Here is a 22,169-nt window from a genome sequence, read left to right on the forward strand (position 1 = left end):
GGATGTCTGAAATAGTTATCAGCTGATGCTTATTGGAAATGTGAAACAAGCGGACTAATCCAATCAGATGTATTTTAATGAATTGCTATTTACAGTGTAGGTTTGTTGCAGTGTGTCGTTTTGTTTGGTTTCAAACCTACATGGCTCACATATCGTGTTTTGTCGAGCTTGCGAAAAACAAGACTCGTTTAGTTTATAAAGCTTTGTTTCAGATGAGTCGGGCACCCCGTTACTTTCAAGAACCGCTTTCCACAAAGTTGCCGTTACTGCAGCTATGTGGTGCGTTTGTACAACATGAACGAGACTTCTAACGCCGAACATTTGGCAAAGATGGGTTACAAGCTCACGTCACAAGTTCATTGTTTGTAGATTCGATAATTTAGTTTAGAGCGAAAACGGGAGCCTGGTATAGTAGCCCTGGGTGACTCCGGTTCCAACAAAGTATAAAGTTGAAGTGCTTATTGCTTAAAGATTGATTTTTCTTGCGCCTATGAGGCCTCCTGCATCCTTGGAAGCGGGGGAGGACTTAAGTCGGGTGTCACATTCATTGCAATATAAATATCGGATGGTAAATAAAAAATGTCAGTCATCAAAGACTTGGCTAGAGAATGGAAGGCTTTGCTTGGCCCGGTGTTGAATGCGTACTGTGCATATTGTGGTCAGTGGCATATGTTTCTGCCTGTGTGCACGACATGCGCAATGCATATGCCGAGATACTGTATATATACGGTGGATCACATCCTTCATGTGTGTCTGTCCGTTCCATCCGTCAGTCTGTCCTTTCCAGTGGAAAATAATTAAAAGTAGAGGTGGGCGAAAAATACAATACCACAATATCTTTCCAAGCTCTATCACGATACAGTATCTTTCATGTTGTTGTTTTTTTCATGTTATTTTTCAAGTTACTTAGCAGTACAACCACCTACAGTACAAGGTAACAAAAATTAAGAGTATCAGAGTTAGACCATTAAGACCAGTGGTCCTCAAACTGGGGTCCAGGGACTCTCTGGGGTCCTTTTGGGAGGTCTAATTTGACCCTTACGGGTCCATTTGATTTCATTTGTATACTGTCAGAGTTAAGGGGAGACCTTGACATTTTAAAGTTTGAGAACCACTGATTTAGACCAAAATGCAGGTTTAAATGAATTCTGCAATGAATCTCTGTATTAACAACTCAACAGGATTTTTTTATAAGGCTCCCTCATTGTATCACGATACATACGATATCTCTGAAAAGGCATATTGTGGAGACATTGTATCGTCTCAACGATATTTATCACCATATCTCCCACCCCTATTGTGAAGCATTGAGAATCTGCTGCCTGCCTGGGTTTGGGTGTGTGTGTGTGTGTGTGCTTCAGCACTACGGCATGACGTAACGTTTTGAGGGCAGTCGGTCGTATCGTGTGACTGTGTTTTTGTTTATTTTAGGCCAGTTGAATACTTCTGTCCGTCTGACTGTCCAGCCATCTATCTATTTGTCAGTCTTGTTTTTCCATCGGAAAAATCATTGTGCTGTGTCAGTTATCCCTACGCCTGTTGGAAGGAGTGGGACGGTAGCAGGTGATGTCTTTTTAAAAAACAGCCCCCAAACCACAGCCACATGTCCTAGTCACTCCACGCTCATTACTCATCCTGCAGGCATGCATGCACGCACACGCGCGCGTGCACAGTCACACACACACACACACACACACACACACACACACACACACACACACACACACACACACACACACACACACACACACAAACTAGAGCTATTGTTGAAGCCAGACGTTCAAAACACAAGTTCAGAACATACGTTTTCACTAATTTCTTCAAGAAATGGCCATTTATGTTTTTGGACCAGAGAAGAAAAAGTACAATGAAGAAAAAAAGATGATAATTGAGGGTTGAGACAAATTAATCACAATCAAATAATAATAATAATAATAGATTTGATTTAAATCACTTTTCTCAGACTCGAGGACACTTTGCATGTGCATGTACACGGTTGCATCATTAAAAAAAAGCTGGTTCATCATAGACATCAACCCACTTAGCCTAGGTTTAGTCTATACTAGGGATGGGACGATATGACAATTTCATATCACAATTATTGTGACAAAATAAATTGCAATTTACGATATTATCACGATAATGAAAATCCATTATCCTGGGGTGGAACATTTGCCAAAAAATAGCCAATCTACAACGCTGCGACGCGTTGTGAGCTTGCAGATCGGCTATATTTTGGCAAAGTAATTTGATGGAGAGTGAAAAAAAGTACCTTTTACCAATTATAGAGGGTTTAAGTGGTACGGGATATGCAGCTCGGCAAATAAAAGGTGAATTGATCCCAGTGCATGACGGAGGACGATATCACGATAAATTAAATCTCCACGATGCGATTATCGTGAGTGTTTTTTTATCACGATAAACGATGATATCGCTTATCGTCCCATCCCTAGTCTAGATAGAGGACTCAATCTTCTTACACCACCGATTACCAATATGTTGTAAAAGAAAAAAGGAAAAAAAGAAGAGATAAAAAAAGTGCAATGTGCAAAATCTTTAAATACATTTTAAAAACATTCATCTTCAATTAAAATAAACACAAATAATTCATACCTGCAAACAGAAGTTTATTTAGTTCGACCACTTAAAGCGGCTTTATGTACCTGTAACCGTTTTTTAATTAATAAAATGTAATGTCCAATCTGTATGGAGTAAGTGAATACACTATAACTCTGGGTATCTCCCTACTCTTCTACTGAGATATTTAGATTGTGTCAAAGGTCATGTCTCACCTAGACAGGATCTGACATGAATTTTGATCTGATGGTCAAGATGCTTTAAGCACTTAAAAAAAAAATCATGCTCACACAGTGTGTCATGTAGATTTTTGCCTACATCAAAAAGTGGTTACAAATCAGGACACATCGGATGCATAATTGCAGATTTATTTATTTATTTGTAAAAAAGACGAATATTGGCCGATATATTGGACTTATGGCAGGGGTCTTCAACGTTTTCACTCCAAGGATCCCTTAGCTGAGAGAGAGATGAAGCAGGGACCCCCACAACCTTATCATAGATTCCATATAGTTTCATCATTTGACAGCACAATCATCAGTGTATTTTGGATTCATGTCTATTTGTGTTTTCAGATAGTTAACCACTTGAACCGTCAACACTTAATAAACTTGACATTTCACTCCGTACTTAGTCTGCTCGTTTTCCCCTCTAACACCAAACCGCTTTGCCGATCTGCTATTGTTGGCTAAAGTTCTCAGAATATGGACGTTCAAGTGGTTAATATAAAAAAGGAGAAAAAATGTCTCTATCAAACAAAGATTTGGATGACCCCTTGTAGTAACTCTGAGGACCCCCTAGGGGTCCCGGACCCCCTCTTGAAGAGCCTTGACTTATGGTTTTTGCGACCGTAGGTTGCAGTTACTTTTACACTCTCATACTATCCAAACCTCCACCAGCCGTCAGTCTGTCCTTCCTTCCTTCCTTCCCTCCGTCACGTCACTCGTCACACGTCACACTTTCCCCCTACTCATATCTCCGCCACCGTTACCCCGATCCATGCCAAAATTTCCACACAAACTCCTTGCCTGCCAAACTACAACCTCCAAGGACCCCCGGAGCTCCAGGGACCCCCCAGGTCCCTGGGGACCCCCAGGTGTAAAAAACGCTTGCTGTTGTTCCCTCCCTGGAGAACTGTCTGTTTATCTGCCTGCCTGTCCCTCTCTCCTCCCCTAAAACCCTCTATTTTAGGGGGTGGGCGATATGGTGATAAATATCATTGAGATCATACAACGTATCCACTATATACCTTTTCTGAGATATTGTGTTGTGTATATCGTGATACAATGAGGGAGAGCCTTATAAAAATCCTGTTGAATTGTTAAAACAGAGATTCATTGCAGAATTCATTTAAACCTGCATTTTGGTCTAAATCAGTAGTTCTCAAATTTTAAAATGTCAAGGTCACCCCTTAACTGACAGTTTACAAATTAAACCATATGGACCCTTAAACTGTCAGAGTTACATACTTGTAGGGTCAATTTAGACCTCCCAAAAGGAACCCAGAGAGTCCCTGGACCCCACTTTGAGGGCCACTGGTCTAAATGGTCTGTTACTCCTTTTTCTTTTAGTTTGTGTTACCTTGTAGGTGGTTGTACTGTTAAGTAACTTGAAAAAATAACCATAAAAACCAACATAAAAAAATATCTGAATATTGGAAAAAATATCATGATGATATTGTATTTTTCCATATCGCCCACCCCTACTTCACTTGTGGGGTTATACAAATGAAGACAAACTTAAAAAGAAATACCAAGGGATAAAAGATGTCGATGTCGAATAAAAGCTTAACAAAATCAGCCTCAGCTCTTGACACAGCTCCATGACAAATCCAACCGTGCAAACTCTGTCTCATCCATCATTCTGTATCTTATGCTGCATTCTGAGAGGTTCAAGAAGAGTTCTGCTGTTGGTCCACCGACGGCTATTTTTAACGAGCTCATAAAGCCACGGCTCTGTCGCGCACACACACATACGGTACACGCATATTACACGCACAATCCCACACACCCATAGACAGGTGCCAACCTTTGTGCTGAAAAGTGTGTGTTGTGTGTGTGTGTGTGTGTGCGTGTGCGAGCACGCGCGCGCTTGGGAGTGACTGTGGGGTCTGTTATAGAGGAATGCATAGGCTCACTGGCCCATGCCGATGCCTGGCTTTGAACTGACATTCCTGCGGGAGTTTCCTCATACTGGCCCTCTGCTGTCACAAAGCCAAGACTGAGAGAGATGAGGAAGGAGAGAGAGAGAGAGAGAGACGGGGGGGATTTTATGAACAAAAATTAGGACAAAGGATTTTACTGTGAAGGAAGAATCACCATTGGCCAATTAAAGAGAGCTTGTTATTTTCTTTAAACATCTTTTCAAGATGTCTTGATCTGAATGGAGAGAGAGCGAGTCCTGTGGGGGCAAAGTAAAAGAGAGAGAGAGAGAGAGTGGTCAATGAGGGGGAAAAGAGATCTGATTGGCTACGGAAGGAGAGGGGGAGCTGTGGCTTTGTACAGGAGTCTTGAAGAAAATCTCAGTCTGTAGAGTAGAGAGAGCAGAAAAAGATAGTTTGGATTGGCTAAGCGGCAAGAATGTGTGATTCTAAAGTAATCCAAGAGCGAGTGTGAGAGGTGTGTGTGTGTGTGTGTGTGTACTGTAGTGTGTGCAGTTGTGGATGAGGAATTGGTCTTGTTTGGGCAACGAAAGAGAGACGTTTGATTTGCTAAGAGCGGGGAAGTACACATTGTGTGTTGTGGGTTTTGTTGTTAGTGGGAGTGATCTGAGAGGGAGTCACCGCGATTGGTCGAGAAGGATGGAGAGACCCCCAATTGGCTGATGAGGAGCGTGTGCGCGTGCATGTGCGATTGTGTGTGATGTGGCTTCGTAAGAAGTCTTGACCACGTCTTGCAGAAGAGTGGACAATGAGAGGCTGAGAGCTGCATATATGTGGCTTAGTAAGACACTCTGTCTTGTGGTGTTTTTTAAAAAGGACAGAGAGGAGAGACTTAGAGACAGAGAGAGGGTTGACAAGAAACTGAACGTATTGAAGTAGAGAGAGGTGAGTGAGAGGACAGTGACTCAGAAGAGGGCAAGAGACAGAAAGAGAGAGAGCGAGAGAGATCAGCCTTGCCTTGTCTCAGAGGGTGAGAAAGAGGGTTGCGAGACGTGGTGGAGGAGGAAAGTGTGGTAGAGGGAGAGGACTGATGAGAAAGGGCAAGAGAGACAAGGAAGGCAGCACACGATAAACGCCAACGGAGGAGAAGGAGGCATTTATTGGAGAGGGTGAGAACCAGGGCAGAGCGAGAGAGAGAGAGAGAAGCTGCTGAGTGACTAACAACAAGCTACCACGGCCAGCCACACCAGAGGAGACCAAAATACACAGCCAGAACACAGCTTTAGTGACAGTGAGCTCGCTTGTGCCGTCTGTGTGTGTGTGCGTGCGTGTGTGTGTGTTTGTACCCTACTCCCTCCCTCCCTCCCTCCCCCAATCGCCTTCCCTCCCTCCCTCTCTCTTCTCCTCCTCCCATGCTGTTGTTGGCCTTAACGTGCGGCGGGTCACTGGGGCGCCACTACATCGCCATGTTCGAGTCCACTCAGAATGTGATGCTCAAGCCCACAGAATCGTGGAGAGAAGCCCTGCTGGACACGCGCGTCATGGACCTCTTCTTCACTGTGAGTAACTAGTACCTCCATCCATCTAAGTCAGTGGTTCTCAAAGTGGATTTCAGGGACACTCTAGGTGTGTTTATGGGGGTCTAAATTGACCCTTACAAGTCTGTAACTTTGACAGTGTACAAATGGACCCGTTAGGGTCCAATTGGTTCCTTTTGTACACTGTCAAAGTTAAGGGGAGACCTTCAAATTTCAAGTTTGAGAACCACTGATCTGAGTATGAAAAAGTGTGTTATAATAATATCTATTGTGATGTATCTCTGTTCATCTATATCTTTCCGTCTGTCTGTCTGTCTGTGTCTCCACTTGGCTATTGGCTTTTCATCTGTCTGTCTGTCCATCAAACCACCTCTCTCTCTCAGTCCATCATTCTTTCTGTCTAACCATCACTGTGTCTCCAATCATCCATCTATCCGGTGTCTGCGTGTCTGTCCACTAATCACTGCAGTCCTTCTTTCTACATATGTATTTGTTCATTTTTGCAGTCTATATCGCTCTGTCCATCTGGCTGGCACTTCTCTTGAGTTTTGAATGACATGTTAATTGATTTCTTATTTCGTTCCCTCGTCCACCCATCTGTCCATCGGTCATTCTGTCTGTTCGTCTGCCCTCCGTTTGTCTGTCTGTCTGTTTGTCCATCCGTATTTGCATTTGTCCTCTCCGTGCCATTTGATCAGCTTCCATTTATATATTTTTTTAGCCTCTGTTATTCTCTTTTAATATACCTTTTAAATTGTACTACAATTTACAATTTAGGCATTTAGCTCTTAATCCAGAGCGACTTACATTAAGCAATGTAATACATCAATACATCAAATGCATAGAAAATAATAGTAATCTAAGAAAAAGAACGTAGATAGACCAAGCAAATATTCAGTAAAAACTTAATATAAAACCTAAAATAATGCCATCTAACTTTCATGTATGGTCATTGGGGGTAGGCGAGTGCTACGGCAAGTGCTAAGTATGGGCTTAGGTGGAGTCTGAAGAGGTGAGTCTTCAGGCCACGGCGGAAGCTATGAGTGAGTCTGTCGTTCTAAGTGTAACAGAGTTTATTCCACAGTTTGGGAGCCAGGAGGGCAAATTGTGTAGGACGAGTGGATTTACTATTACTATTGTACCATTAAAGGACAACTTTAGTATTTTACAACAAGGGTTCATATTTTAGATTGTAATTAGAGAATAGAAAAGGTGAGTGTTAAAATGTTTTCATTTGTTCTATTGGATTATCACGTTTAGCATGCTAAATGTGGGGCATGCATACGCATGGGGGCATGCGTACAAGTGGCTAAATATTTATTTCTAGACACAATAAGCCAGCAATTTCTTTATTGCTATTTACAGTAACACTACTAGCCCCGATAAGTCACATCTAACCATGAAATGTTGCGTTGTATCTTGGGAATGGGCTTATTCTGTGTAAAAAGACATATTAAGCCACTTGCCCCCAGCCACTGAAATCAAAATAATGAATCTCTACAACAATAGAAAGAAGTAAATACAAACATTTTAACACCCATCTTTTATATTCTTAAATTACAATCTAAAATATGAACCCTTGTTGTAAAAAAACAAAGTTGTCCTTTAATGTTGTATTTATGATTAAGAAAGGCAGACACAGTGAGACTAAATTAGTTGGGGTGGCGAAGCAATCTCATTTGAACTTGTTTCTTTTGAGAGTTTAAGCTGGGTTTTTTAACAGCATCATTAAGTTGATTCATACAGGGTATTTCTTTTGTGTATGGGGGGGGGGGGGGGGGGGGGGGAGGGTGTTATTGTGTTATGATATCCAGAGTACAGCCCAGTGAAATGGATGTGTATTTTTGTAGAGTGACTTGTGTATTTAAAGAGGTGGGCCCACGCTGGCCTAGCTTACGGTGTGGAACAAACTGCTCACCTCTCCCTCTGCATCCATTCAACCTCTCTCTGGCTGCCTACTGCCAACTACTGCGCTACTGCTTTAGCCATTTTCTCTGCTGCCAAATACTGCTCCGTTATTACCCCAGCTTCTGTCAACCTCTCGACTGTCAAAAGATATTCCTCTTCCGTCACTACTCTACCTACTGCCAGATACCACTCCTCACCTACATACACTATCTGGGCCCCATTTTCGTCCAAGCTAAACCCTAAACCCCTAAACGTCTTTGCCTTTTTTTTTATAATACTTCAAATAGCCGACAAGTTGTGAGCTTGTACTTCAGTTGAAGTATTTAAAAATGTTTTTCAAAATAATAAAATAAGGGAAAGAAGTTTAGGGGTTTAGCATGGATGAGAATAGGACCCAGCTGCGTTATCAAGTATATTTGATTCTGATTGAGAAGGACTAATCCCAGAGTAAAAACCAATAGAGAAAAGCCCATTCTTTACTGACAGTGCCTGACAGCACCTGGTGTGGTCATGAAGTGCTCCAGTCACCATTTACCTTTATCTTAACATTTGATCCAATGTACTGTATCTAGCGCGATAATCGTATAGTGGAGAGTTAATTTATAGTGAAATTATCCTCTGTCATGCACTGGGATCAATTCACCTTTTATTTGCCGAGCTGCATATCCAGTACCATTTAAACCCTCCATTATACATACTTGATACAGTGTCAAGTTCTTTCCACTTTCTACCTAATCTCTTTGACAAAACATTTCTTTTTGGCAAATGTTCCGCCCCAGGATAATGGATGTTGGGGATATTTTCATTATCGCGATGATATCGTAAATCATTACTTTGGTCACAATAATGGTAATATGACATTTTCATATCATCCCATACCCAACTGTATCCAAAACAAAGTTCTCAACATGCGGGTGCCGAGGCACCCGGTCAGTGATTTGTTTCACCTCTGGAACCAATTTTGTTGCTAAGCGATATTAGCCCAAACTCTGCACACTCTGGCTGGAATTGTCATCTGTCGCCACGGCAACCCCAGATAATTCTATCAGGAAGAAGTAGGAGCTAATGAGGTCTCAGGGAGTTCAGTTGTACAACGCTGTAGACTGCACGCACGCACGCACGCACGCACGCACACACACACACACACACACACACACACACACACACACACACACACACACACACACACACACACACACACACACACACACACACACATACTCGTTTTTGTTACCTACTTAGGACATTACATAGACTTCCATTCATTTTTAAGCAAGTCCTGTGGCCTTACCCTAACCTCTATCCCTAAACCTAACCCCTAACTAACCCTAACCCTAAACCTAACCCTAAAACCTAAAACCTAACCCTAATCCTTATTAGGACCTGCTATCGGTCCTCACATTGCCTATTTTTTCCAATTCTACTATACTCGTTAGGACATCTGGTCCTCACATGGTAATAAAAACGGGGAGACACACACACACACACACACACACACACACACACACACACACACACACACACCCACACACACACACAGAGAGAATGGTAGACATGCAACCTGGCGTTTGCCAACGGGTCTGAGGCCCTAAGCTAGATGCAGAATAGATATTCCAAGACCCAAATTTAGAGTGAATATTTTTAACTCAAATATTCCAACAAGTTTCCAACGTCCCATCGTGCATTGCGCAGAAGGTGTGCGGCAGTTCCGGCGTCGCAGCCGAGTGTGATCTACAAGCTTACAACGGTTGAGCTTGTATGTCTGCTGTTCTCCGGATGTGTTCCACACATAATTCTACAGTAAATTCTTGCAGAAACAGGTGGATAGCAACATACTTTTTTTTCTTCAGAAAACTGTTAGGATTTAGAAGACATTTTGTAGAATTGGCCTTTATCAGTGGTTCTTAAACTTTGTCATGTCAAAATGAAATGCATTTGGCCGTGGACCCCCATCTCAAAATATTTTGTTCCAGGGACCCCCAGAAGCAAAGATTTTAGTTTAGTAATCAATATGATTTTAGTGCATCTAGCTTAGGGCTTCAGACCCGTTGGCAAACGGTAGACATAGCTAAAGGAATATTCTTGTGTAATTCTTAGATATGCAGATCCTTATCTGTGTTTTTATATCAATGATGCAAAATATGTTCCCATTTGGAGGAAGCGCTGTTCATGTCACACAAGCTGTGTAAAGTCCATTTACAGGCTTTTGTTACGGCACAAATAGCCGATCTACAGACTCACAACGCGTCACATCGAAGTAAAAAAAAAATCACTTCACTTGTTGACTGCTACTTGTTGACTGCCATAAAAAAGTTTTAGACTTTCATAAACACTACATAATAGTACAAATATATTTTATTTAGTACATTTCACATAATTTGTCAGTGAGATTAGAATATCAATTTAAACCTGTTACATGACTCGATCAACATGGATTGAATTGCTTTGTTGAGGCTAAGGTAGATAAAATGGCCAGAATGTCAAACGTCAAGAGAATCACCACCCTTTGTGTCAAATAATCGATAAGGATCACAACGAAAAAGAATTGCAATTCTTTATGCTCAGTCAGTCTTGTTCCCCTACCCTTTACTAATGGGTGATTTGATATGCCCGTACACCTGAATAAAAATGTTTGACATGCTTCGGCGGGTCTGTATTGACATTAAGATGTGTGTATTATGCATGCCGTTTTGGCCTCGGCTTACAGGGATCTAGTGTGTTGTCCCTGTGGTATTTCTAGTAGCTGGTCTGTTTGTTATTGTAAGGCGTCTGCAATACTGTCAGCTGTCTGTCCTCTGTGTGTGTGTGTGTGTGTGTGTGTGTGTGTGTGTGTGTGTGTGTGTGTGTGTGTGTGTGTGTGTGTGTGTGTGTGTGTGTGTGTGTGTGTGTGTGTGTGTGTGTGTGTGTGTGTGTGTGTGTGTGTGTGTGTGTGTGTGAGAGCGCGCACGTGTGTGCGTTTGTACGCGTGCAGTGTGCACACACATTCACTCATCGACATCGATCTACAAGGATGTGTGTCTGTGTCTTGTGTCCGTGTGTTGTGTGTGCGTATGCGCACGCTTTGGTTTGCTCATCTATGCCAGCCGCACAAGGCTGGTTGTATCCTTATTACTTAAGTACATTCATTCAGTATGTGTGTGTGTGTGTGTGTGTGTGTGTGTGTGTGTGTGTGTGTGTGTGTGTGTGTGTGTGTGTGTGTGTGTGTGTGTGTGTGTGTGTGTGTGTGTGTGTGTGTGTGTGTGTGTGTGTGTGTGTGTGTGTGTGTGTGTGTGTGTGTGTGCATGCTTTGGAGTTGGATAAATGTGCGTACTTATTATCCGCGTGCACATGTGATGCGTGTGAGTGTGTGTGTGTGTGTACGCGGACGTGTTTATTCTATTTAATGGGATGTCGCGGTGGTTCAGCTGCCACCCATCTCTCCCTCCTCAGCTATGAGGGCTGACAGGCAGTAGGAGTTTATGTTGTGTGTGTGTGTGTGTGTGTGTGTGTGTGTGTGTGTGTGTGTGTGTGTGTGTGTGTGTGTGTGTGTGTGTGTGTGTGTGTGTGTGTGTGTGTGTGTGTGTGTGTGTGTGTGTGTGTGTGTGCGCGCGTGCGTGCGTGCGTGCGTGCGTGCGTGCGTACTGTGTACACATTCAGACACGCGTCGCCAGGGTGCACGACAGACCAGTGGTAGGATTAGAGCCCAGCCCTGGGATTAGGGGCCCCCCGCTAACAGCAGGAGCGTCTCCACTCCTCTCGCATCGCAGGTCCTTTTCAGCCTCTTTAAGGGCCCTCTGGGGACTTCACCCCTCTACCCCAGACCTTCTCTAGACAGGCCTGTGTCTGTCAGTTTGCCATTAAGTGGCTCCAGCGCTCAGTTAGTGACGCTATTAAGTGTCGTCTAACTAGACACTGAGATTCTGCTCGGAGATTAATCCAAAACGGTATTGTAACTCCTCCTTAAGACAATTTATTTCAATTCAAAGGAGCTTTATTGGCATGAGAAAACGTTTACATTGCCAAAGCATTTTTCAAAACATAATACAAACTGTTGAAAATGGGGAACATAATAATACAGTTGGAGGGGGTACAGCATTGTGTAGACAGAGCTATTTCACCTTTTGTCGTTTTGTACAGTATATACTTAACAGGGTATGAAGCTTTTTTGGAACAAATGGCAGCATTTATTTTTTCTCAATACGATTTCAATAGTATACAAATAAGGGTCAGGGTAAGCCTAAAATTTAAAAGGTGTTTAAAGGTAGCAGCTCTGTTTATACTGTATGTGCAGTAGGTCTGGATGCCATTCAATGGTTTGTAGTCCTTAGGGTAGTTGTATTCCATTCTCTAGCCTTTTTTTATCGCAACAGTTCACAAATAAAAAGGTTGTTATTACTTTGTATTTACAAATGGATACATTGAATACTGAGGATTTTACACAGCTATGCCCAAGGCTTGTTTTTGCTTCTTTCAGAGTACGAAAGTTGAAAACGTCATGTCACCCCTGCAAAATAAACAACTTGCAGAGTCTGTGCAGACCAGTCGAGTGCTGCAATATTTTATTTGGGTAGTCTCTCCTGAAGTGCTCAGGTATTATTCTCTCTGATGCAAGTTGTCCCTGTTGAGAATGAGCACCGACAAGCCCTTCTACCTTCTGCTGGCTGAAGCGCCCAGACTTCTCTTTACTCACAGTGCAATGTCAGAGTTAGTACCCGTCCTTGAGGAGTGTTCAAAATGAGCTTAGTTGTCCAGAGCTCAAAGTTTGAGAACCACTGAGCTAAAACATTGCAATACAATTCTTTATAAATCTCCTGTTTCCCTAGTTGACACAAGGCTAACAAACATGCTGAGGTTGACAGTTGGATAATGGTGTTGGTGGATACAGCAGGGAAATTCCCCTTGGAGAATATACTTTTTTATTATTTTTTTCCTTTCCATGAGAATGCTTGAGCGCACGGTAAGCCACAGAATGCAGCCCCTCGAAGCTTGTTAGGGATTCAGTGGTTTCACAGACACATTTCAACAGTGCAGACAGACACACTGCTTTGAACCCAGGTGCCCTGTTTTGGTGAGTGGTTTCATATGTGTGGACTGTGGAGAGCTAGCGTTGTCCTCCAGGCACCCCTTAGAACAGACATTGGCGCTCTTAGGGCAAATGTGTTGGTCTTTAGGGCACCGGGGCGTCACAAGGGGGGGAGGGGAGTGGGACTGAGTTACTAGGGCCCATGGTGGAGGGGCCTTAATTATTTTATACTTTAGCTATTGAAAAATAGCAGATATACAAGCTTGTAGATCCCCTGAAAATGTGTGCAAATCTTTGAATATTATGTATCTTTTAAGCGAACATTTGTAACACAAATTTTGCTTCTGGGGGGTCCCTGGAACTAAATATTTTGAGATGGGGGTCCGTAGCCAAATACATATCATTTTGGGGGTTCTTCACATGAAAAAGTTTGAGCATTTTGGGGGTTCTTCACATGAAAAGGTTTGAGCACCACTGACATAAAAACATATATATTTCTTTTAAATATATATATATATATATATATATATATATATATATATATTCAAAGACTTGTCATTATAGGCAAACCTTTGGTGTTTCAACCCAAAATACTCAAACAATTATAAAAGAAAATCATACCCCACCTCATACTGTAGCTGACTTGTTTATTTTGGGTTAGGGTTAGGGTGTCATCTTTCAATATAGGTTGTTTTCAATTATAAAAATTTTAACATTCACTCATTACATGTCCTATAATAAAAATGGCTAATGATGTTATCTGGCTATAATAGACTAATATTAGAACACACTTCCACATTTTTTTTACTTGTTTTAGTTTTATTTCATAGTATTAACAAATATGAACAAAAAAGTGACACTTGTGGTGTTATGGGTCAAAATTGACGAAACGCCACGCGAGTGCCACATTTCGGTGGGAAGGAGCGTAGTATAGAGCCATGGGGGACTCCGGTCAACTAAGTATATGGATTAAGTGTTAGGAAGATTCAGGTACAAGTGAGATTACGGGAGGGAGGGAGAGAGGGATTGATCACAAAGTAAAATGACCCCAAGAGGAAGGCTGGAGGACCGAGGGGGGGAGAGAGAGAGACTGAAACGGATAGAGGGAGAGAAAGACAGGGATGCTGAGAGAACCCTCGCTAAAAACCCACTCGTCCTATAGATATTTTGCCCTCTTGGCCCCCAAATTGGAATAAACTCCCTGTCGCACTTAGAACAACAGACTCACTCCCTAGCTTCCGCCGTGGCCTGAAGACTCACCTCTTCAGACTACACCTAAGCCCATAGCACTTACCCTAGCACTCGCCTACCCTCAATGACCATACATGAAAGCTAGATTTTGTAGGTTTTATATGGTTTTTTTACTGATTAGGTGCACAGTCTACCTACGTTATTTTGTCTAGATTGATATTTCTATGCATTTGATGTATTGATGCATTGATGTATTACCTTGCTTACTGTAAGCCGCTCTGGATTAAGAACGTCTGCTAAATGCCTAAATCGTAAAGACTGATGATAAACAGAGAGAGAGAGAGAGACGCAACGTTTTCAGCTCCACATGACGAAACACAAACGTACCGTGGGAGATCGGGCAGAAGAAAGCCCAGCAGTCTGGCTGGCGATTTGATCCGTCCCATCTAAACACCCCAATCAATGCAGTTCATTTAGCACCTAGCCATCACGGCGCTAACTCGGGCTGGCGTTTTCTCTCTCCGACCAGCGCGGCTGTAATTTGGGGCTTTGGTGTGTTTTTGTCTCCCGAGTTGCTCCGGGTGTTTAGTTTCAGGTTTGGCCAGGCTGATTAGAGAGTGTGCCTCCGAGTCGTGATTGAGTGTGTAGCTCGCTTTGTGTGATTGTGTTGAATGCCCAGGCACACACACACATATACAGTGGTGGAAAAAGTACTTACATTTTATACTTAAGTAAAAGTATCAATATTGCAATGTAGAAGTTAAAAGTCCAACATTATAATTACAAAAAGTACAAAAGTATTGGCATCAAAATATACTATATAAAGCACCAAAAGTGATCTAGAAGCTCACAACGCGTTGCACGCGACACATTGTGAGCTTGTAGATCAGCTATTTTCAAATAGCCTAGGTATAAAATAGGGCTAAAGTGGATTAATGTATGTTTTATAATATTATGATTTATATCTGCAAAGTAACTAGTAACTAAAGTGTTCAAATAAATGTAGTGGAGTAAAAGTACAATATGTGTCTCTGGGATGTAGTGGAGTAGAAGTAAAAGTACTGAAAATTGGAAATACTCTATTAAATAAAGTACAAATACCTCAAAATTGTACTTAAGTACATTTCTTAAGTAAACGTACTTACTGTAGTTACTTTACACCACTGCCTACACACATATACACATCCACACAAACTTTCGAAGGCATCTGTTTTATCTCATGGCATCATTTGCCATCCCATGTGCACGTGCGCAATAGTGCATGCACGCACACACACTCACACACTCTCTCTCTCTCTCTGTCTCTTCCCCCCTTATGGTTACACACAAACGCATACACGTATGCACTATGCCTACACCCACACACAGATTCACATGGTACGTTCGTTCACACCGACTGACACACATACACTTTCTCATATATAATCTGTATATACATTACAAACCATCATGCAGTCACTCACACATGCGCACTTTGCTAACCACATGGAAAAGACGCACGCACGCACGCACGCACGCACGCACGCACACACACACACACACACACACACACACACACACACACACACACACACACACACACACACACACACACAATGTATGGAGAATACAAACAGATTCAGTCACACACAGACAGGCTTATATTCACACAATGCCAGTACATACAGTACAGTACACAGGCATGGTACTGTATGCCCCCCCCCCATGTTTTCCCAGTAAACACAATCAGTGGGACAGTACAGACTAGAGGCCTGATGAGGCTGTGGTGATGATGTGTGATCCCATCCTGTCCCCGCCTGCAGGCAGCTGGTAACCTGATCTAAATGAACCACAGACACACAGACAGACAGACAGACAGACAGACAGAGAGACAGACAGACAGACAGGTAGCAAAGAGAGACAGACAGGGAGAGAGACTGACGGACAGACCAGGGGTCGTCGCCATGCTGGCTTATGGTGGACATTTTTGTCAAAGTAATTGTTTTGCCCCGGACTAGAACGCCCTGGATGACCATTACAGGTCTGTAACTCAGAGAGTGTACAAATGGAACCAAATGGATCCGTAAGGGTCCTTTTGGTTCCATTTGTACACACTCCATTTGTACACACTCTTTGGTTCCATTTGTACACACTCCATTTGTACACACTCTAGTTGGACTCCTAATGGGCCATAGTGTCGTGGTAAATCCGTGTCATCATACATATTCTGAAGAAAACTTGGAGACTTGACAGTTCAGTAATTGGGTCTTTATGATCAAAATTATAATGGCGTTTAGAAAAGAAAATCTAAAACTTCGCCACGGACAAGACCTCCAAGTCTTGCCACGGACAGGACACATTTGTCCATGTACGGACATATTGATGACCCCTGAGACAGACAGACAGGTTGAAAAGAGAAAGACAGCGAGCGAGAGACAGGTTGCAAAGAGAGAGCGAGACAATAAGTGGGAAGCATGGTGTTGATTTGAAACAACAGAAAGAGGAGACAGCGAGCCCTCCACCCCACCCCAAAGGAGCACAGACACCAGGCTTTGTCTCCGGCTATATATATCCCTCTCTCTGTCATCTCCTCTCATTCTCTCTCTCTCTAATTCTTTCTTTCTTTGTCTCCTCTAACCTCCTCTCTGTGGCTCTGTGTGATCTCTCCTTTCCCATTCTTTGGCGCTCTCTCTTCAGCCCCTATTCGGACAGGATTAGTCTCGCCGGGGTAGGTTAAGTCATTTCATGTATCAACAGACGTAGTACACCCGGTCCGGTTCGGCCATGTATGTTCTTCATGCACCACCCCGGGTGAAAAGTAAAAGCGTGCTTAGTTTGCAGACTTGCCCCTTAAAAGTCAATAATTTGGAGTCTTTCGTAGTACTCTGATCCGTTGAATGTGGTCCTTATTGAAACCTTTGTGATTTAACAGGCTTTCCCTCTGGTTATGAATTAGTCTTTGGGTTGTATAGTATTTCTTTATATTGAATATTTAGATATTTCCACACATCAAAATGATATATAGGAAAGAAATGATACCATAAACATAGACTTAATATATTGTTAACTGTTTTGCAGCAGATATTAGGAAGCAATTCTAATCCTGAATGTGTATATGAAAATGACAGTGTAATCAGTGTAATTCTGTGAGACGTCATTCAGGAAACAAATCCTCTCCAAATATGGCCAACGTCCCTTTGTCTCCTGATCATCATCCCTCATTCTCGCATTTTCTGTCTCTCTCTCTCATTGTTTCTGTCTCAACTCCTTCTCCATTTCTCTCACTCTCATAAGGGGTCACCAGATCCCTCATTTATATTTTCTAGCCATCCTCTGACCCTTTTCTCTCTCCTCTCTCTCTCTCCTCCTGCATTTCCCCTTCTTTAGTCACTATTCCGGCTCTCATTCTCCTGCCTCTATTCGCTCCATCTTCCTCCAGTCATAAAATTTTTACCTGGATGAGCAATCATGCCGTGTACTGAAAATAGCCACTCTACAAAACTCACAACACATTGCAGCCTGACACATTGTGAGCTTGTAGATCGTCTATTTTTGGTGCGACTCACCAGGGAGTATAAATCAGTTGTATCTCTGTATCTCCGCCAATGCCACCACTGCCATTCTCTTACCCCCCCGTAGCCCCCCCACACCTCACTGTGCTGTCTATCTCTAACTATAGTTGGTCTCCAGGCGCGGTGTGCATAGCTAGCATCGTACACATCACTGGTGCAGCTGCTTCCTCTGAGCGCCTAGTGCTTGCTCTGTTGGCCTTGCCCTCCCTCCCGCCGTTCCTTTCTCTCCCACTGTTTTATCTCTTTCTCGCTCAGAGACGTGCAGCGGATGTTAAAGAGGCAGGGGCTGACATTTCTAAAAGGGCCTTTTGGTGAAAATATCAAAAATAGCAGACCTCCAAGCTTACAACGCGTCGCAGCGCGATGCGTTGTGAGCTTGGAGGTCTGCTATTTTCCGTGCTTGATTTCTACACATTTCTTGATTTCAACGTAAGATGCTGCATTCAAGTTCAGGAGAGTTTGGACAAGGCAATTCTCTTGAACGCTGCCTTCAGGTATGGATGCATTTCTTTCACCATAGTGAAAACTGCATTCATGGTCTGGAGAGGGCACTTTTTACAGACGGGTAAAAGCCCCCTTTGATATCTATGTGTGCACGTGCCTGCTCTCACTACCTCATCTCCCCTATGTCTCTCTCTCTTTGTCTCTCATGCTCTCAATCTCTTTATTTTTTTTCCTCTTTCTACCTCTCCCTTGCATTCCCGTCTTCCCTCCCTCCATAACCCCCCCTCTCTCTCTGTCTCCCGCCCTCTTTCCCCACTGAGTCGTCTCTCAGAGGATGACTTCACAGTGACACACTGGACCGGGGCAGCTCTTCTCTCCTCCCCGCTATAGCTGTGAAGGAGCGCAGCAGCAGCTACGCTATGTTAGCATCTGAGAGCGGCGTGGCCATCAGCCCGGTCGCCCCAGCTGGAGAGAGAATGAGGGAGAGGGGGGTGCTAGTTAGTGGCGGAGTTGGGGGGGAGCGAGTAAGAATTTGGGAGGGAGAAAAAGAGTGGATGTGAAGAAGAGGCGGCGTGAAGCGAACCTCAGCTGACAGAAGGAAAGGGGAGTTTGAGAGCCAGGCGCGCGCACAGCGCTGTCAGTGGAAACACATGTTGCTGAGAGGCGGCTGAAGACTCTGCTAGTACTCCGGCTTGCATGCCTCTGCCTCCCTGTGTTTGTGTGTGTGTCTGTCTGTGAAAGATGTTTGTGAGTGTGTCTGTTCGAGCAATCAAACTCTTGCATCTTGTCCGAGAATGACAGCTTCAAGATGGACAGCTTAACCAGTTCTGACAGTGAACCCCCGGCCGGCGTCAGAGCCGAGATGAGACCCAGTCGCGTGTCTCGTTTGTCGGAAAGATTTACTCTCCGCCTCTGATTGGATCGGCCAGTGACATCCTTGGCGTCAGGCACACAGTGGTGTGTGTTGTGTTGTGTTGTGTTGTGTTGTGAACGGCGGTTGGAGAATTCAGCTCAGTCCTCGGCTCACATCGGTGGAGCAGGTGTTGATCAATCTGTCCAAGGCTGACGGGAGGGAGTTTTGAGTTTGGGCCACGAAACAAAGTTTCCTTTACAATGCAGAATTCATGATATCACAGTCTGGCTCGGACACGCGTTTGGTCATCTCACAGATTGAACGGTACTGGGAAACGCTGATCAAAGACAAAGGCTTGGCTGGGAAGTTACCAGGTAATTGATTATTCAGAGATGACTGAGATTGAGGTGACTTCATGTCGTGAGCGGACCACAACATTTATGACCGAAAATCGCAGATCTATAAGCTCACAACGCGTTCCGGGACGTGACGCGCTGTGAGCTTATAGATTTTAGGATACATGTTTAAGATGTTAATATACATTTTAGGAGAGTATAGTTCGACTATTTTTGGCCTGCAACGCCATCGTAGGATGAACTGTAAAAAGGTCTACCTCAACTGTGCAGAAACGTGTATGTGGAGTTCTTTATTGTGTGTGTATGTGCGAGCGTGTTCGTGCACCTGGTAGGCTATTCTATACAGTAGCTTTGATGTTCTGTACAGCGGGTACCCTAACAGATGCTGTGGTACAGCACATAGGACTGCTCCATCCAGACCATATTTGAGCATGTGCAATGCAAAAATGCGCCCTGGCGTTTTGCACATTTTCCCTTTTTATCCCAAGTCTAAAAAAGGCCTCCTTACCTTTTTCTCCTCCACTCTGGTTTTTCCTCTCCTAGTATTTCTCTGTCATACCGTACGTGATGGAACCTTCAACTAAATATACTCTCAGGACACCAGGTCCTGGACTCCTTGCACAGTAAAAAACACTTTCAACCTGGCCGGCACCCCTGTTTTGAGTTTGTTGATCGTCTAGATTGTTCATAAGACGCAGTATAAATTAGGGATCAAGTGGTTAGATTGACAGATTAAATTACACATTTATACAAATATAGACATTTTAAAAAAAAAGTATTTAGTAGATAAAAAGAGAAGTGAAAAAAGACAAACCCATTAAAACGTGTCTCCTTGATGTCTTCCAGGTGCACAGGAAGATCCGCGAGGACTCAGACATGGCCCAGGATTCCTTGCAGTGCCTGGCCCAGCTGGCCTCCATGCACGGCCCCATCTTCCCAGACGAGAGCGCCCAGATCTCATACCTGGCGCACTTGGTGGAGGGTCTCCTCAACATGATCAACGGGTCAGTACTGTCTACAAGTCCTTTATACCAGGGGTTTTCAAAACATGTTTTTGACTCAGGGCACCTCTGTAAATAACGTTTTTATCCACTGCACCCCTGAATTACACTATTCAATTTTATCATCATATTGGAGAAATATCCATTTCCATTAGAACTGACTGAAAATAACTTTATATTTGACTTTTAACCAATTGAACCCCAGCATCCCTATTCTGGGGGGAAGGTTCACCAAAAATAGCCGATCTACAAGCTACAACGTTGCGACGTGTTGTGAATTTGTAGATCTGCTATTTTTGGTGAAGAGAGTTGGCCTTAGATGGAAAAAGAAATCAAGTACAGTGCAAATCAGGTCTGTGCAAATCAGGTCTAAGCATAGCGAAGTCATATTGATGCAATGATATTGATTAATTCCAAATATTATCAGATTATGCTGGGTCACCCCTGGACTGACATCACAGCACCCTAGGGTGCCACGGCACCCACTTTGGGAAACCCTGCCTTTATACTGTGCGTGGCGTGGCTCTGTAGGGGCCTTCACTTTCTGTGTGTGTTTCTGTGTATCCGGAGCTAGTCTCACAAGGCCTATGAGTGCCAGATTATTTTGTGCACGCTGTAAGAAGTACCTCCATGCTTTTCTTTCCACACATGTTTTATATTATTTGCAAATATTTAGCTTTCATTTTATAATGGAAGTTAACTCACTTACTGCCAATTTAAAATGCCCCTCGAGTGGCACTAGTGCCAGAAGCCTCCATAGACTCCCATGTAATTTATAGTGCACAGATCATGCACGCCCATGCACAGATCATGCACCATGTTTGTGCAGGCTGTTCACAGCTTTCAAACAAAAAAAAAAGATTGGAAATCCGTTCAGGCATTCATGATTTATCAGCCATAATGTTTTCTTCAGATGTAAACAAAAATGGCTGCCATGTTTGAAAGATGGGGTTGTATGGGGGGTGGAACATGCAAAATCGCGATTGAAATCATGTTTACTAGATTTAATTGGGTCCAAAAAAAAAAAAAAAAAAAAATTGCTCTAAAAGTCGCCTGGCACTGTATGAGTTAATGGGGCTCGGATTGGGCTGAAACCTTTTTTTATGTCTTCTATTTTGTTGTTTTGTTTGTTCTATATTATTCCTTTATTTAACTAAAATGTTATAATGGAAGTCAGTAGGGTGCTCGGATCAAGCTTAAAGCGTATATCCATTATCCACGTTGGAGATTATTTTAAGCGATTGCGGGGCAAGGGTTAAAAGTCAGTGTACCGGACCTTGGCGTGCCGTGGGGTGGAGGGCTCACTGGGCAGCGTTCCTGCCCTGCGGACTTGGTGTCGAAGGGTAACGGTCCAGGGTCAAAGGATGAATATCTGTCTATCCTCAGCATGATCAGTAGTGGCTCAGTGTCAGGGGTGTTAAAGGTCAACAGCTCCAGTTTGTTAAAGGCATCACCAACGATGGATATGACAAAGTAAGCTGGTACATTTTATAACACTAGTCCTGTGCCCGGGGGGTGTGCACAGTAAATGAGGGATTGAATGTAGGAGTCTCAGAAGTAACGTTGGAGAACCCAGACCGGTGCCCGTTGGGCAGAACAGTCACCATTGACGTCCAGTAGTGCAATCTCCAAATTTGGGCATTGTTT

At 43.3% G+C, this 22,169-nt stretch overlaps 1 protein-coding gene across 1 annotated transcript in view; it reads left to right on the forward strand.

Moving 5' to 3' along the window:
* The window catches only part of xpo4 (exportin 4), a 98,740-nt gene that overhangs the window by 25,459 nt on the left and 51,112 nt on the right, over positions 1 to 22,169 (forward strand). The window contains exons 7-8 of the mRNA XM_080753258.1: positions 6,125 to 6,237; positions 20,368 to 20,525. Of these exons, the coding sequence (XP_080609384.1) occupies positions 6,125 to 6,237; positions 20,368 to 20,525 (271 nt within the window). The remainder of the gene's footprint in view (positions 1 to 6,124; positions 6,238 to 20,367; positions 20,526 to 22,169) is intronic.

This window comes from Nannobrachium achirus (genome assembly GCF_963921795.1).
Source record: "Nannobrachium achirus genome assembly, chromosome: 22".
NCBI lineage: Eukaryota > Metazoa > Chordata > Actinopteri > Myctophiformes > Myctophidae > Nannobrachium > Nannobrachium achirus.